Here is a 15677-nt window from a genome sequence, read left to right as displayed (position 1 = left end):
TTGGGCTCCCTGCTCAGCGGGAAGTGTGCTTCTCCCTCTCCCACTCCCTCTGCTTGTGTTCCCTCTCTCTCGCCTCTCTCTGTCAAATAAATAAAATCTTTAATAAACAAAAACAAACAAACAAGTTTATTTATTTAAGTAATCTCTACACCCAGCATGGGGCTCAAACTTATGACCCTGAGATCAAGACTTGCATGCTCTTCCAACTGAGCCAGCCAGGTGCCCCTAAAAAGCTCTATTTTTGAATAATGTTTGAAAACCTCCAGTTCTTTACTTTGTGTATCCCCTCAAAATCAGGTTTTACAAGCCTTCTGGGCAGATTCAGAAGGTGGAATATCATGTTTTTTTCTTTTTTATCTGCTACATTTGAGAATTATGTTCATAGTCTGATCTTTTTAAACCTTAGGAGGGTCACAGTTTGTTCACTGCAAAGGCCAAGCGGGAACTCGGAATGTGAGTGTGTCTAGTGTATGGGCCCCAGTTGCTTTCCTTCCCTTTGATTAAGAGCCCTGTGGGTCAGTTAAGTTTTCACAGACAACTTGCTTTGATGTTAATCCTCTAATAGGAGTGTGAGTGGTGTTTGCACCCTTCCTACCCAGTAATGGGGATGCTGAAGCTGGGCTCTATATTTGGCTTCAGTGGGTTTCAGGGCCTTGCTGCTCCCTCATACAATATGAAATATAAAAAAAATGTAGCGTTGCATGTAAGACACAGCTAGTGGTAACCCTCCAGATGCAGGTGGGGAGTTTATATGCTCCACAAGGCCATGGGCTCCTTCTTGAGCTTGACAAAAAGATTACAGAGAAATGGATGGCAGGTGTGAGCATAATGACTCTGGAGAGGTGAGCTCCAGGTGCATATATTTTTTAAAAAGTTCTTTGCCCAGTCTTTCTTCTGAAACTCACTTCATGAGGGGCGCCTGGGTGGCTCAGTTGGTTGGGCGACTGCCTTCGGCTCAGGTCATGATCCTGGAGTCTCGGGATTGAGTCCCGCGTTGGGCTCCCTGCTAGGCGGGGAGTCTGCTTCTCCCTCTGACCCTCCCCCGTCTCATGCTCTCTCTCTCTGTCTCAGTCTCTCTCTCAAATAAATAAAATCTTAAAAAAAATAAAAGTCACTTCATGGACATACAATAAAGATGTCTTTTAAATGAATTAACCCTGGTTTAGAAAAATCAATACTTTGTTGACGTTATAGTGGGGAATGATGTCACGTAAGTTTATCTATTTCTCTCTTAACTAGCAATGTGCCCCTTCTTATGTGTGAAAAGATTTACATCTAATATCTGAAAGATCCTCCTGGTATGTCACTGTGATAAACTATAACAGCTGATATCAGTCTGGTTTCCCATTTTGAACATCTTTTTTAAAATTAAGTTACATTTTGGGGTACCTGGGTGGCTCAGCTGTTAAGCGTCTGCCTTCGGCTCAGGTCATGATCTCAGGGTCCTGGGATCGAGCCCCGCATCGGGCTCCCTGCTCGGCAGGGAGTCTGCCGCTCCCGCTCCCTCTGCTACTCTCTCTCTCTGTCAAGTAAATAAATAAAATATTTAAAAAAAAAAAATTAAGTTACATTTTATTTTAATTCCATTACAGTTAACATACAGTGTTATATTAGGTGCACAATATAGTGGTTCAGCAACCATTTTGAACGTCTTGGTTCACCAGGGTTGAATGTCATGCAGAGGAATGTTTGCAGTCCTTAGGACCCCAACACCCATGGCTGTTAATCCCCACCCTCGTCCCTGGAGAGGTTTGGGCATCCTCTTCATGTCTCATGTCCTGGGAATGGTCCAGACGTGCCCCAGAGCCAGGGGTAGAATCCGTGACTTGTCAGAGTTCTTGGCAGCACTAGGGTTCTTTTAGTCCATGGTACCAAACATACAGCTTCATTGGTCAATAGAATGGAATGTTGGGTGAAAGCTCCAGGGAGGAGGGTCTGGGGCTATGGGGTGGGGGTCTTGCACTGAAGAGGAAGGTGTCTACAGAGCCCCATCAAACCTTGTCATCCTAAAGAACAACAGTTCAATGAGAACATGGTAGCATCAGCTCCCAGACCCAGGAAGTCATCCATATGAGAGAGGGAAAAATGGAGGCGAAGGCAGAGGAGGAGGAGGAAGAAGAGGAGGAGGTAAGGGAGAAAGGAAGAGGCCTAGGGAAGTGATTCAGCCTTTTGGATTTGTGGTAGCTAGCTTTAATTTTCATCATGTTTCTTCCTACTTTTTCTTGGAGTAACATTTGCCACATAGTCCTTTTCATATTGCAAAATAAAATTCAGATGGAGAGGCTTGAAAAGTTGTAAATCCATTGGGTCTCTTTGGAAGTTAATACAGAGTATTCATTCATTCATTCATTCATTTATGAGAGAGCGTGCTTGTGCCTGTGTGGGGGGTGGAGGAGGGGCAGAGGGAGAGGGAGAGAGAGAATCCCAAGCAGTCTCCACGCTCAGTGCAGAGCCAAGGTGGGCCTCGATCTCACGACCCTGAGATCATGACCTGAGCTGCAATCAAGAGTCGGACACTTAACCAACTGAGCCACCCAGGTGCCTCAATACAGAGTATTTAAATTACTACTGGTAATAGCATATTTGTTATTTTTATTCTTCGCCGTGCCCCACTAGGGATTAACAGAATGTAAACCTTTTCATCAGTGGTATCTTAAGATTCTTAGATATTTGTTAAGAACTTAGGGTCACTTAAATGCACCTGCATGCATTTGTGCCACTCAGAATATGACAGATGTAACAAATTAAGATGAAAATTGCTTAAAAAGCCTTATAGTTAATGCAGCACCCCCATCCCCCTTCCTCACTTCTGTGTCTCTTCCCATAACCAGGGTCCTCTATCCATCTGGGGGCGGGGGGAGGTTTCAGGCTCCCCACCCAGCAGGAGCAGGCCCTGGAGTGCCAGCCTTGCATCCAGAAGGTCCTCCAGGGACTCTTTCACATACAGGGTTAGCCCATTTGCTAAATTGCAAACTAAAACCGCTCAAGGTAAGGACCTTTCCTCTTAAGACAAGGGTACTCAGCCAGCCAGTCAGCAACGATTATTTGCTGAGTCTGTGAAGTGCAAAATACTATGCTGGGTTATAAAGTGGGTTCAAAAGGTGTACAATGGCCCTTGACTCCAGCCAGGGAGTCAAGATAGGCTCTGGAAGAAGGTACCATTTTGAGGCAATGCATGATTAGGAGCCAGTGTGGCTCAAATAAGCATTTGTTACACTATGCCCAAGGGTAGTCGCTCCTCAGGGTTGGCCCAGCGTGGGAATGGGGGAGGCAAATGCAGCAGCCTTCCAGGAAGAAACTAAACACAGGGGCTTTCCTATGAGCATGTCCTATTTGTCAGCGGCATGATCTTTCCTCTCTTACTGTCTTTCAACTGGAAGGACTCTGGATGCTTCTCTGATCGTATGTGTTTCAACTGGAGTTCACATGTTGAGCCTACCCAGGCCTGGGAAGTTTAAGGGAGACAGCTTACGGTGATCACTGGGCAAATAAAAACCAGCAGTGGAGAAGCACTGGGAAGTTGGTGGTGCGTGGAGAAGCAAAGAGGCCATAGGTAGAGAAATCTAGTTATGCTCTGTGGAGGATATATGTGGGTGTACGTAGTGCTGGGTGGGAGGCTGTTGACTAGCAGTCGGATCTAATGCCAGACCTAGGGGTCTTGATGGGAATCCACAAAGGAAGGGAGCTCCTTAGGCAGCGGCAGCAGAGGGATAGAATTTGAGCTGGGTGTCGAAACCTAGAGAAACAGAAGGAAAAGGAAGCCATTGGCCCCTGAGTATAAGCTGTGGGAGGTCTGAGCAGAGATCTCTGACTTCTGGTGTTTCTTCCCCCGGCAGAGTCCACATCAATTTTCAGACAGATCTGGGAAACCATCATATTTGCAGGTACCTAGGGAGAGAGTGTGTTGTTGCTGTTAATGTATAATTTCCACAAATTACAAATATAATTCCCATAAAGATACAAAATGAACATGTCAAAGTTTTATTTGACCCATCAGTGGAGGAAACCAGTGAGATGGTAAACTGATTCAAAGAGTATTTGAGGAACTGGGTATTTATAGGCTTAAAAAACAAGGATAGATTAAGATTGCTAGGTCATACGTAAAACTGGGTAATGCCCTACAGGGTAATAAAACTGTAGTCTTTAAGGTTTTCCTGCCATTCAGAAATCTAGAAGGTAACATGTAACCTCACAGTGTCTGCGTTCTAATCAGATAGTAAATAGTCAAGTCAAACACAAGGATATTCTCCTAGAGAATGAGAGAATTGCTGGGAGGAATTGTTCAACAATGCTGCAGTATGACCGTGAGAAGACACTGTTCCCTCCTCTCCCCCCACCGCTCCTGCCCAGCTGCCTGAGTTCCAGGTTGTGCATAGTTTGGTCATTAAAAAAAATAACTGGGAGTTGAAGATCTGAGATTGAATCCCAGTTCCTTCCCTTACCAGCTGTGTAGTATGGGTCAGGTAATTACCTATGATTTACCTGGATTTACTTGCTATGAATGGGGAGGAACAAGTGAGATAACTTTTGTAAAATTCCTGGCACGTGATAGGCGCTCGATCAATCTTAGTTCTTCTCTTTACCTTTCTTTTTTTTATATATATGTAAAATTTTATTTATTTATTATATATAGAGAGGGAGAGTGCCTGTGAGCAAGGGGAGGGGGCAAAGGAGAGGGAAGGGGGAAGAATCTCAAGCAGACTCCTCAATGAATGGGAGCCTGGGGCTGGGCTGGGTCCTGTGACCTTGAGATCACAACCTGAGCCAAAACCAAGAGCCAGATGCTCAACGGAGCCACCTAGGTGCCCCACCTTTCCTCTTTTTAAATGGAAAACATTTTTCACCTTTTGGCTGGCCTTCATAGATGAAGTTCTCTCTCTCTCTCTGTCCCTCTCTTTCTCATCTCTAGTTTATTAGAATAATATCCTAGAACTCTGGTAGATTTTCTCCATTCCTTTTTTTTTTTTTTTTTTAGATTTTATTTATTTATTTGAGACAGAGACAGAGAGAGAGAGCACAAGCAGGGGGTAGTTAGCAGAGGGAGAGGGAGAAGCAGACTCCCTGCCGAGCAGGAAGTTCGATGCAGGGCATGATCCCAGGACTCAGATCATGACCTGAGCCAAAGGCAGATGCTTAACTGACTGAGCCACCGAGGTGCCCCTCAATTGGTCATTTTAAATAGTGGCCAGAGAAGCATCTTTTTACTCTTGGCTTAGGTTGTTTTGCTTCAGGACTAGCTCATTTCTCTTCTACTAGTTGGTTTATGAGCTTCTGCTTTTGCTGCAGGAGAGTGCGATTAAGATTGAATTGCCCTTGACTATACCTACCTCCCAATGTAGTAGATTAATGGGTCAGGGATCCTAAAGTCTGAACTTCTTTTTTTTTTTTTTAATTAAAAAACATTTTTTTAAGTTTTTTTTTTTTTTAAGATTTTATTTATTTATTTGACAGAGAGAGAGAGAATACAAGCAGGGGGAGCAGCAGGGAGAGGGAGAAGCAGGCTCCTACTGAGCGGAGAGCCTGACATGGGGCTTGATTCCAGGACCCTGGGATCATGACCTGAGCTGAAGAGAGACACTTAACCGACTGAGCCACCCAGGAGTCCCTTGAAGTCTGAACTTCTGCCACTATTTACCGTGTTGTTTCTTCTTAGTGTTTATACACTTTTTTTCTTTCCTGCCTAAATGTAGAGCTCGATGTAGTCTAAACATTGTTTAGTATCAATTGTCACACAAGGGAAAAGTTCTATAACCCTCTTTCCTCATTTCTGCATCATAGCTGGAAATGAGATGATGTAATCAGTGCCTTGATAGCCTGAGCTCAATTTACTCATTCATTAGGCAACATGTATTTATTGACCAACTACTCTGCCAAGCCTTGGTGATTTTTCTGTAGACATAATAAGTAAGAATCTGCTCTGATGGAGACAGACTATAACCGAGTAAGTAAACAAGATGATTACAGATTTTGATAAATTTTATAAATGAAATAAATCAGATGATGAGAAACTTTAAACTACTAGTCTTAGTAATTTTAATTGAGGTTATTAGAGACATTCTCTTTCTGAGTTGGAAATAGAAGGATGAGAATGAGTCAGCCACAGGAAGAGTTGAGCGGAGAGCATTCTAGGAAGGAGAGCATGATGAAGAGAGGTGTGGAATGAGTTTGGCTTGTTCAAGGAACAGAAAGAGAGACTTGCACATGAAATGGGGTGAGCCAGGGTGCAGGTCGGTGGAGAGGTGGTCAGAAGGTGGTAGAGCCATCTAGGGCTCTGTAGATCATGGGAAGGAGTTCGGGTTTTTTTTAAGTGCAATGGAAAGCTCATAAAGAGGCCTATGACAGTGAAATGGCACCAGCTTATGAAAAGAAGAGAAAGAAAAGAATACAGCTGTGTGAAAACTCGGATGGAGGGTGTCAAGTTGCGTGGGAGTGGGGACACCAGTGAGTTCCTTGTGCTTGGGTTTGGTGGTGGTGGCCAGATGTAGGGAGAACGATGCTTTGAAGATTGGACTAGGTTATGGAGAGTCCCAAATATCTGAATGAGAGCGTGCATTTGATTTTTGCAGCTATGAGGGAGCTTTGTGTGTAGGTAAGTTTGTGAGTGGATGTGTATTTGCAAGTGTGTGTGTGTGACTGTGAGTTTGAGTGGGTGTTAGTGTGTATCAGTGTGAGGTGTGTGTGTTTGTAAGTGCGTATGAGTGTGTGTGCGTGTGTGTGTGTGTGTGCGCACTTGAGTTTTTTCCTGCTGTAGCTTTTGAATGGGCAGGCCAGTGGCATGAAGGAAAGGGCTGCCTTTGTGGTAAAGATTAACTGGGACAAAGTTGGTGGCAGGAAGACTAGCCAGGACGTTAGTGGAGCTGGATGTGAAAGGAAGGCCTAGAGGATGCTAACTTGGCCATGGAGTAAGAGAAGACTAAATTGGGCAAATCCAGTTGTTGTTTTATTCTGTATCTGGATGAATGAGACCAAGAAGTGAAAAATAATTCCATTAAGGAAATCACACTCTTCAAATTAGCCCAGTGTGATTGCTAGTTTTATCTGTCTTAATTATTTAAAAAAAATTAAACCTCACTAAAATTCATTTGCTTGATTTCTCTGGAAGACAGCCCGTTAGTAAAAGTTGAGTGAATCTACTGCATCCCACCCAGATTGTCCCCTAACCCTCGCTCCTGCAGTTAGGTACATACTCATTTTGTCTACATTTGGAGTTCTTAATTCTTGAGAAACTCATTGTATTTTTTGTTCCCCTCTAGGACATCTTTGAAGATGCAATGGAAACCATCTCTATGTAAGTAGTAACATAATAAAATATAGTAAAGAAAAATTGATGGTTCTCTTATATAAAATGTGTAAATATTTCTTCCTTACTCTTTGAGAGTTGTGACTACTGCCAAAAAGAAATCAGTTCTGTAATTCAAGAGTTAGGATGTGATAATGCTTAAGAAAGAATCTATCTAACGTTACTAGCAAATATATTTTTGAGTATTATTTCTTGTAACCTTAATTCAACTAAAAAGAAATGTTTTCCAACAAATTTAATTTTATTTGTTTATACCCAACCCTATGACATCTTGTTCATGTGTTTTTACATGAGTAACCTCATATTGTGGAATTTCACTTTTGGTGTGCACTTAATTTTATTACAAGCATATCCTGTAAGTCTGCATAGTTTTTGTACTGATTTTACATGATACCCTATTAGATCAAGTGGAACACCACAATTATCCATTTCTCCTTTGTTAGACATTTAGGTTGTTAACCAGTTTAAAAACTTAAAACTAAGTAATGAGTATTTTCATGTATATAGCTTTGTCATGTTTTTTAATTATCTCCAAAGATTAACTTCATGGATGTAGGATTACTGGATTAAAAGGGATGGAGATTTTTATTGCACTTTATACAATATTTAAAAAAAAAAAAGATTTATTTATTTATTTTAGAGAGAGCCCGAGTGGGAGGGGCAGAGGGAGAGGGAGAGAGAATCCAAAGCAGACCCTGTGCTGAGTGCAGAGCCTGATGGGGTTTCAATCCCACTTGTAGATGGCTGCCATCTCTTAGGTCTTCACATGACAGACAGACAGACAAACAGAGGCATCTTCATACAAAGGCACTAATCCCATCATGGGAGTCCCATTCTCAGGATGTCATCTAAACCTAATTTTCTCCCAAAGGCTTCATCTCCAAACACCATCACAGTGGAGGTTAGGGCCTCAACACATGAATTCTGGGGGACACAATTCAGTCCGTAACACTTTCAAAAGAGTTTTATCAGTTTATGTGGTTACCAATACTGTGTAAGTGAAGTGGTTTAAAATGTAGAATCACAGGGCGCCCGGGTGGCTCAGTTGATTGAGCGTCTGACTCTTAGTTTCTACTCAGGTCTTGATCTCAGGGCTGTGAGATCGAGTCCCACATCGGGCTCCAAGCTCAACAAGGAGACTACTTGAGATTCTTTCTCTCCCTCCCCCTCTGCCCCTCCCCCTGCTCACACTTGCTTTCTTTCTCTTTCTCTCTCAAATAAGTAAACAAATCTTTAAAGAAAATAAAATTTAGCATCACCACTGGGTGCTATTTGAAATGGTTTTGCTACTCAAGTAATAACTAAGTGCTTAAGTTTTTAAAATTTTTCTTTATTACCATTGTTTACCACATTGTAGTTCCTTTTATATAAGTTCTAGTCTTACATGCTTAACTTTTTCTCACTGTCTCTCTTACATACTTATGAACTTTAAAACTTTAATCTTTTGTTATATTTGCTTCAGGTGTTTTCCCTAATTGCTATTTTTCTTTATGTTAGTTACAAATTTTTATGCTGTCCAAAAATTTTAATGTTTATATTGTTGAATGTTTGTTTATGTGAAAAAGAAAAAGTTGTGATTAGGACTAAAAAAAATAAGCTCTTTATTTTGGAACAGTTTTAGATTTATAAAATTATTGTGAAGATAGTACAGAGAGTATTTGGAAATGGACTTGAATTAGTCATAAATGGATATTGCAAATTCTAGGGCAACCACCAATATAACTGATATGTAAGAAGGAGAGAAAATGAAATTATATAAAATACTCAATTAAAATCACAGAAGGCAGAAGGCAGACCAAAATAGGAACAAAGAACAAGGGCAAAAAATAGAAAACAGTAATAAATATGGTAGATGCTAATCCAGCCATATTAATAATCACTTTGAGTATCAGTGGTCTATATGTATCAATTAAGACAGAGATTGTCAGCATGGGTCAAAAACATGACCCAACTACTTGTTGTCTATGAGAAACGCACTTTAAATATAAAGACACATATAGATTAAAAGTAAATGGATGGAGAAAAATATACCATGCCAACTCTAATGAAAAGAAAGCAGGAGTAGCTATTAATTTCAGACAGAACAGACTTCAAAGTAAGGAAAGTTATCAGAGATAAAGAAGGGTATTACATAATGATAGAAGGATCAATTCTCCAGGAAGACATGACAGTTCTAATGTGTATGAGTCTAACAACAGAACATCAGAGTACATGAGGCAAAAACTAATAGATGACTCTGCTACCATAGTTGATGACTTCAACGCCCTTCTCAGAAATGGACAGATCCAGTTGGCAGAAATCAGTAAGGGCATAGTTGTACTAAAAATGAAAACTACCCAAACGAAACCCCTGAACTTAATTAACATAACTGGATTTAATTTAGATCCATATCTCCTGCTAACCCTAAAATTGCTAGCCTACTATTCCAACACCATTTGCTGTTTGTGAAAGAAAGAAAATTTATGTATGATGCTTCCTTTATCAAATAAATTCATTAAAATAATGGTGCTCTGTTTCTGGGCTTTCTGTTGTGTTCATTTCATCTGTGTGTCTGTGTCTGCATAAAAATTGCTCTTTGTTCAACTGTTTTAGGTGTTTCAATGTTAGTATGATTGGTTCTTAAAAGAACAGTGTCCCAACAATGACCCCTGTGATGGTGATGCTTTTGAACACTACTGTCTAGCATTTTATTTTCCATTCATTGCCTCTTTCAGCCTCTCTTGGGCTGTATATATCCACCAGCATTTTCTTTTCTTCCTTTAATTTTTACTTCCCTGTCCTGCTCAGGTTAGCAAACCCAAAGTTTTACCCGTTCTAGAATTTATCTTGCTCTTTTACATTTCTGGTGTGCATTATTTCTTGTGTCCCTGAAAACAGTTTCTTAAAGAGTTTGTTTCCTTTTTAATGTTGCCAAAATGTCCTTGGGACATGTTCTTGTATGTAGCAACACATTATAGTAATATATCACCAGATATATCCTGGTAATACATCGCCTAAGAGAGAACCTCACCTTTTTGAAATAGAGTCCAAAGCCAGAATGGGTGGCCAAAGTGGATATTAGAGTTCATGCTCTAAAAGTCTTGCCCTTTACCTGTAGTGGTGGGCTCCATCCAGAGTCTGTTTACAATTAATTTTGACCTGACTCTAATAAACTTTGCTTTTTGACATAATTTTGCTAGAGTTCTGGAAGGTATGGTGAGGGGGTAGCTTTAGAGGTCAGTTTGCTGATGGTGATAAAAAATGACAGTAAAAGAAGAAAGAAAATGTGACATATGGTCACAGCACTCCAAAGCATAGCCTCAGGGTTTTACTTTGCTTAGGTGGACACAACCAGATACACCTTTCTAGAGAGACCAGCCCTCGGATTTGACAGGTTAACTTGCGATTCATTCCCGGTGTCCCCTTTACTGGCTGGGAGGCATGGGATTAATTTCTCGGAGTCTCAGTTTCCTCATCCTTGCATAGATTTATGGGAAGATAAAATGAAATTTAATTTAAATGTGGTAATGGAGTAAAGCACATAGTAGGTGCTCAGTAAATATTGGTACCTTCCTATTCTCCCCACCCCCAACCCCGATTGCTGTTCAGTCTCCAATGAGAAAATCATGTTCATAATTCTGTCTCTGAGACATTGGAAAAAGGTTAAATTATATCTAATATATTCCATTTAAGAAGGTAGAGACTTGGGGCGCCTGGGTGGCTCAGATGGTTAAGCGTCTGCCTTCGGCTCAGGTCATGATCCCAGGGTCCGGGGATCGAGCCCCTCATCGGGCTCCCTGCTCGGCGGGAAGCCTGCTTCTCCCTGCTTGTGTTCCCTCTCTCGCTGTGTCTCTCTCTGTCAAATAAATAAAAAAATCTTTAAAAAAAAAAAAAAAGAAGGTAGAGACTTGTGTCATGTATATTAAGGAAATTTTAGAATGACCAGAAATGTTTTAAAATGACATTCTGAAAGTTAGTAGGATATATACTTCATTCACAGGAGACCTCACTTGGATGGTTCCTTTTATTTCCTCAACACAGAGTGTGGTATTTCTGTACTTAAGTCTCCTGTGTTACCCTTTTTGAAATTAAAAATACTGCAGAAGTAATCCATTATTCAGTCTTTTCCCTTTTACAAATTGTTTTCCCTGTGATTACAAATACATGTTAATTGTCAACAGTTCTTTAGTTATTTTTTTGTGTGAACTTTTAGTTTGTCCTTATTTCAGTTTGTCAATATTTTTCTCTTGTTTCCTCTTAAATTTGTGATGCTGTGACATTCCTTTCATGACTCATTAGCTGCTAAGCTCAGAAGAGCCTTCTCCTCATGCTGATTGAACCACACATTTTGGTTTTATGTCTCTAGTGCCGGTAGTGATGCTTCAGCTTCTCTGTAGCAAGATATGGTCCCCATGCCAACCTGATGATTAATTTATTCCTGTGAATATTTTTGCCTGAATTTCTAATGAAAAGATGCAAGCTAACAGATGAGGGAGGCCTTAAATTGTTTCCACAAAAGAAAACTATTTCCTATTCTCTTTTTCTGCTTAATGGATTTACCACCGCAAACACAGATTTTCCTACTTCTGAATCTTTGTGGTAACCACTGTGTTATTTTAACTGACTGTTTTGGGAAGTTGCTAGGTTTGCAAACTGCTAGATCATACAAACATCTCCGCCATTTAGAACTGAAGGGAAAAAAAGAGACTTTTATTTTATTTTTTTTTTTTAAGATTTTATTTATTTATTTGAGAGAGAGAATGAGATAGAGAGAGCATGAGAAGGGGGAGGGTCAGAGGGAGAAGCAGACCCCCTGCTGAGCAGGGAGCCTGATGCGGGACTCGATCCCGGGACTCTAGGATCATGACCTGAGCCGAAGGCAGTCGCTTAACCGACTGAGCCACCCAGGCGCCCGAGACTTTTTTTTTTAATGGTTAGTGGCACATTGAACGGGTCCTTCATAAAAATTAAAATTGTTTGGGAACTTTCTGACCTGCTCGGCATAAGGAGATGACCTCTTTGGGAGGGACTCTAAATTAGATGCGTGTTAATGATCTATAGAAATTTGCCAGAGGATTAGCGGTGCTTTAGTGTCTCGCTTCCTGATTTAACAATTCCCTGCTGGCGTTACTTCTTGGTTCTCTGATGACCAGTATCCTTCTTTGCACAACTACCATCTCTGACAGTATAATGGTGGATATAAAGAGTCTATTTATAAATTGACTGTGATATGACACTCAAAGAATAAATAAAATGTTTCAGGGGTTCCAAAAGAGAGCTAGGAGATAGGAGGCTGGCACTGGCTTTGGGTTTTGAGGGATACCAGAATTACCTGACCGCCCTGTGGACAAAGTGAAGATGGGTCACCGAGGATCCCTGGCCTCTGTCGAGTGGAGGGTGGAGATTAACCACTTGGAATCATTGTAACTTGGTAGTGGTTGTTGTTGTTGTTTTAAAGATTTTATTTATTTATTTGAGAGAGAGAGAGCATGAGAGGGGGAGAGGGACAGAATCTTCAAGCAGACCCTCCACTGAGCTTGGAGCCCAACACAGGGCTCGATCTCAAGACCCATGAGATCATGACCTGAGCCGAAACCAAGAGCCAAACGCTCAACCCACGGAGCCACCCAGGTGCCCTCATGACTTGGTAGTGTTTTTGATTAATCTTTTTCTGATAAAAACCATAGGGGGCAATGGACCAAAAATCTAATTAAATGGAGGGCCCTGGTCAGGTACGAGTTAATTAAGATTTTCCTTTTTATTCAAAGACTGTTAGAACAGATGCAGGTTTAATATGTTCTCAGCAGTAATCTCTCTTTTTTTTTTTTAAGATTTTATTTATTTTTTAGAGAGTGAGCGAGACAGAAACAGCATGAGAGGGGGGAGGGTCAGAGGGAGAAGCAGGCTCCCCGCTGAGCCGGGAGCCTGATGTGGGACTCGATCCCAGGACCCTGGGATCATGACCTGAGCCGAAGGCAGACGCTTAACCATCTGAGCCACCCAGGCGCCCTCAGCAGTAATCTCTTATATTCCATAGCATCTTATTAAGTTTTTGAATTTATCCTTACCTAGAAATGGGGATGTGTTGAATCGAGTCCTGAGGCAGTGTGAATGCAGTGGGAATGAATGTGTTTATGTGCAAGAACTACTGTGAATTTATCCTTACCTCTAGAAATTGAAATAGACATTTTTAACTGAGTGGTAAGAAGCTTACGATGGAAATAAGAATATTTTGTAGCATAGCATTTCTTAGGGACTTTTCCCTTTTTCCTTCTTTACACCTTCTCTTTTGAACTATAAATGGTAGATTACAATGAGATAAAGCTTTTAAGGCCATTTTGTTTTCTTATTAGGTTAGATCAACTGATTATGATCGACTAGTTTGCTCTGTTTTAAGGTTATTTGGGGTGAAAGTCAGTGAATGCTAGTTGGAAAACATCTAGTTAATGTTTTTCTTCATAGTGGTGAAATTATAAGTAGTAACTCCAGGCAGATTTGGATTTACTTTCATTTTTCTCTGATTTTGTTTGGCTCAACTCTCCCCTCTTAGGCAATACAATTATTGCCCAAATCTGGAGAGGATCTCCTCCCCCAACCCACCTGCCTTTTCTCAACCAGGTTGACAATTATTTTATTAGATCAAAGATGGCATTTAAATTTAAAAAAATATTTTTTTTGAGAGAGAGAGCATGCAAGCAGGGGAGGATGGGTGGAGGAAGAGGGAGAGAGAGAATCTTAAGCAGGCTGCATGCTCAGTGTGGAGCCCCACTGAGGGCTCCATCTCAGGACCGTGAGATCATCATCTGAGCCCAAATCAAGAGTCGGATGCTTAACTGACTGAGCCACCCAGGTGCCCCTCAATGGCATTTATGTCATTATCTTATATACCACTAAGGAAAAAAAAAAGAATTTTATAGGAGACCTTGTATAAGGGAAAGAAAAATAAAACTGTCACGCAGGAGGACATGGTAAGGGAACTTGTGTATTTCAATCTTGGTACTGGGTAGGGAGGGAAAGGAAAAACCTTTCATGAGATTCTCTGCCCTGGTCATTTCTTTTTAATCAGCCCTATTGCAATGCTAACTTATATCCCATAAAATTCCCATTTTAAGGGTACTATTCAATTAAGTGTAGCATATTTGCAGAATTACATAGCCATCACTATAATCTATTTCTAAAGCACTTTATATAACCTGAAATACACACCTTGTGCCCTTTTACTGTCACTTCCCGTTCCTGTCCCCACCCCCTAGGCAATCACTAATCTAATTTCTGTCTCTAGATTTGTCTCTATAGGCGTTTCATATACACAATAAGTGTTCTTTTGTATTTGGCTTCCGAAATTCATTCATGTTGTACCATGTAGCAGTACTTCATTCTTTTTTATGGCTGAATAATATTCAAATGTATGGATACACCACATTTTGTTTATCTATTCACAAGTTGATGGATGTTCAAATTGTTTTCAGTTTTTGGCTACTGTAAATAATGCTGCTGGGAATAATTGTGTACAAGTCTTTTGTGGACATATGTTTGCAATTCTCTGGCATACGTGCTCAGGAATGGAATTGATGGGTCCTATGTTTACCTTTTTAACGCTCTTAAGAATTTGGATAACCAGCTGGTTTGCGGTCTGAATATTAGTTATCAGTGTGGCCCAAACAACCTCAAGCAGGTAATTTAATTTTAAGTGAATCAGGTTGGTGGTGCCCTCAGGTAACTGGCAGAAGCAAATGTAGATCCTCTCCATAAGAACTTTGATCTAGGCCAGTCAAAGTTCCTGTCAATTTTAAGATGCATCCTGGTTTCAGGGATACTACATGATGAAAAATTGTGTGTCAGAGTTAATGAATACAATACATGGAAATAAAGTTCCCTAAAAAAGCCCAGACTGAGCAGGATCCCTCGCCTTTCACCTGTATTGTCACTACTTGAATTGCTCTTCTTTGCATTTTCTTTTGTACTTTTAGGTGTCCTTTAATGGTCTGTTATTGTACTGGGAAATTCCAGAATGAGAAGTTCTTCGTGTAAGGCTATTGGGGGACAGAGTGTATATGTACATTTTGAGTTAAGGTACACATATTCTAAAAATGCTCTCTTTCACCCACTATGAGGAGGACTGACAGGATTTCATAGCTTAAAGGAAAGCTCCTTAGTGCCTCTTTGGTCCAATTGTCTCTTGCTACCAAGGAGGCCCAGTGGAAGAAGTGGTGTTACTGGTGGCCGAATGAATGGCTGGTGAACCCCTATGAGTAGGGCCTTTGCCACTGTGGTTGCCTTTTCTGCAGACTCAGGAGCCTCTCTGACCGTCATTCAACCCCACCTACCAATGTCCAGGTTGTGTCTTAAAGCCAGAGGGACCCTGCTCCCGGTGCTGAGTTCCTCACCCCCTCCATTT

General features: G+C 41.0%; 1 protein-coding gene across 1 annotated transcript in view; it reads left to right on the top strand.

The window, feature by feature from the left end:
- Nucleotides 1-15677, top strand: part of TTC39B (tetratricopeptide repeat domain 39B) — a 126808-nt gene that overhangs the window by 27303 nt on the left and 83828 nt on the right. Inside the window, exon 2 of the mRNA XM_031034045.2 lies at nt 7254-7288. Within this exon, the coding sequence (XP_030889905.1) occupies nt 7254-7288 (35 nt within the window). The remainder of the gene's footprint in view (nt 1-7253; nt 7289-15677) is intronic.

This window comes from Leptonychotes weddellii, chromosome 14 (genome assembly GCF_054177405.1).
Source record: "Leptonychotes weddellii isolate Sample4059 chromosome 14, ASM5417740v2, whole genome shotgun sequence".
Taxonomy (NCBI): Eukaryota; Metazoa; Chordata; class Mammalia; order Carnivora; family Phocidae; genus Leptonychotes; species Leptonychotes weddellii.
The sequence above is the reverse complement of the archived record's forward strand: the minus strand, read 5'-3'. Positions and strand labels throughout refer to the sequence as shown.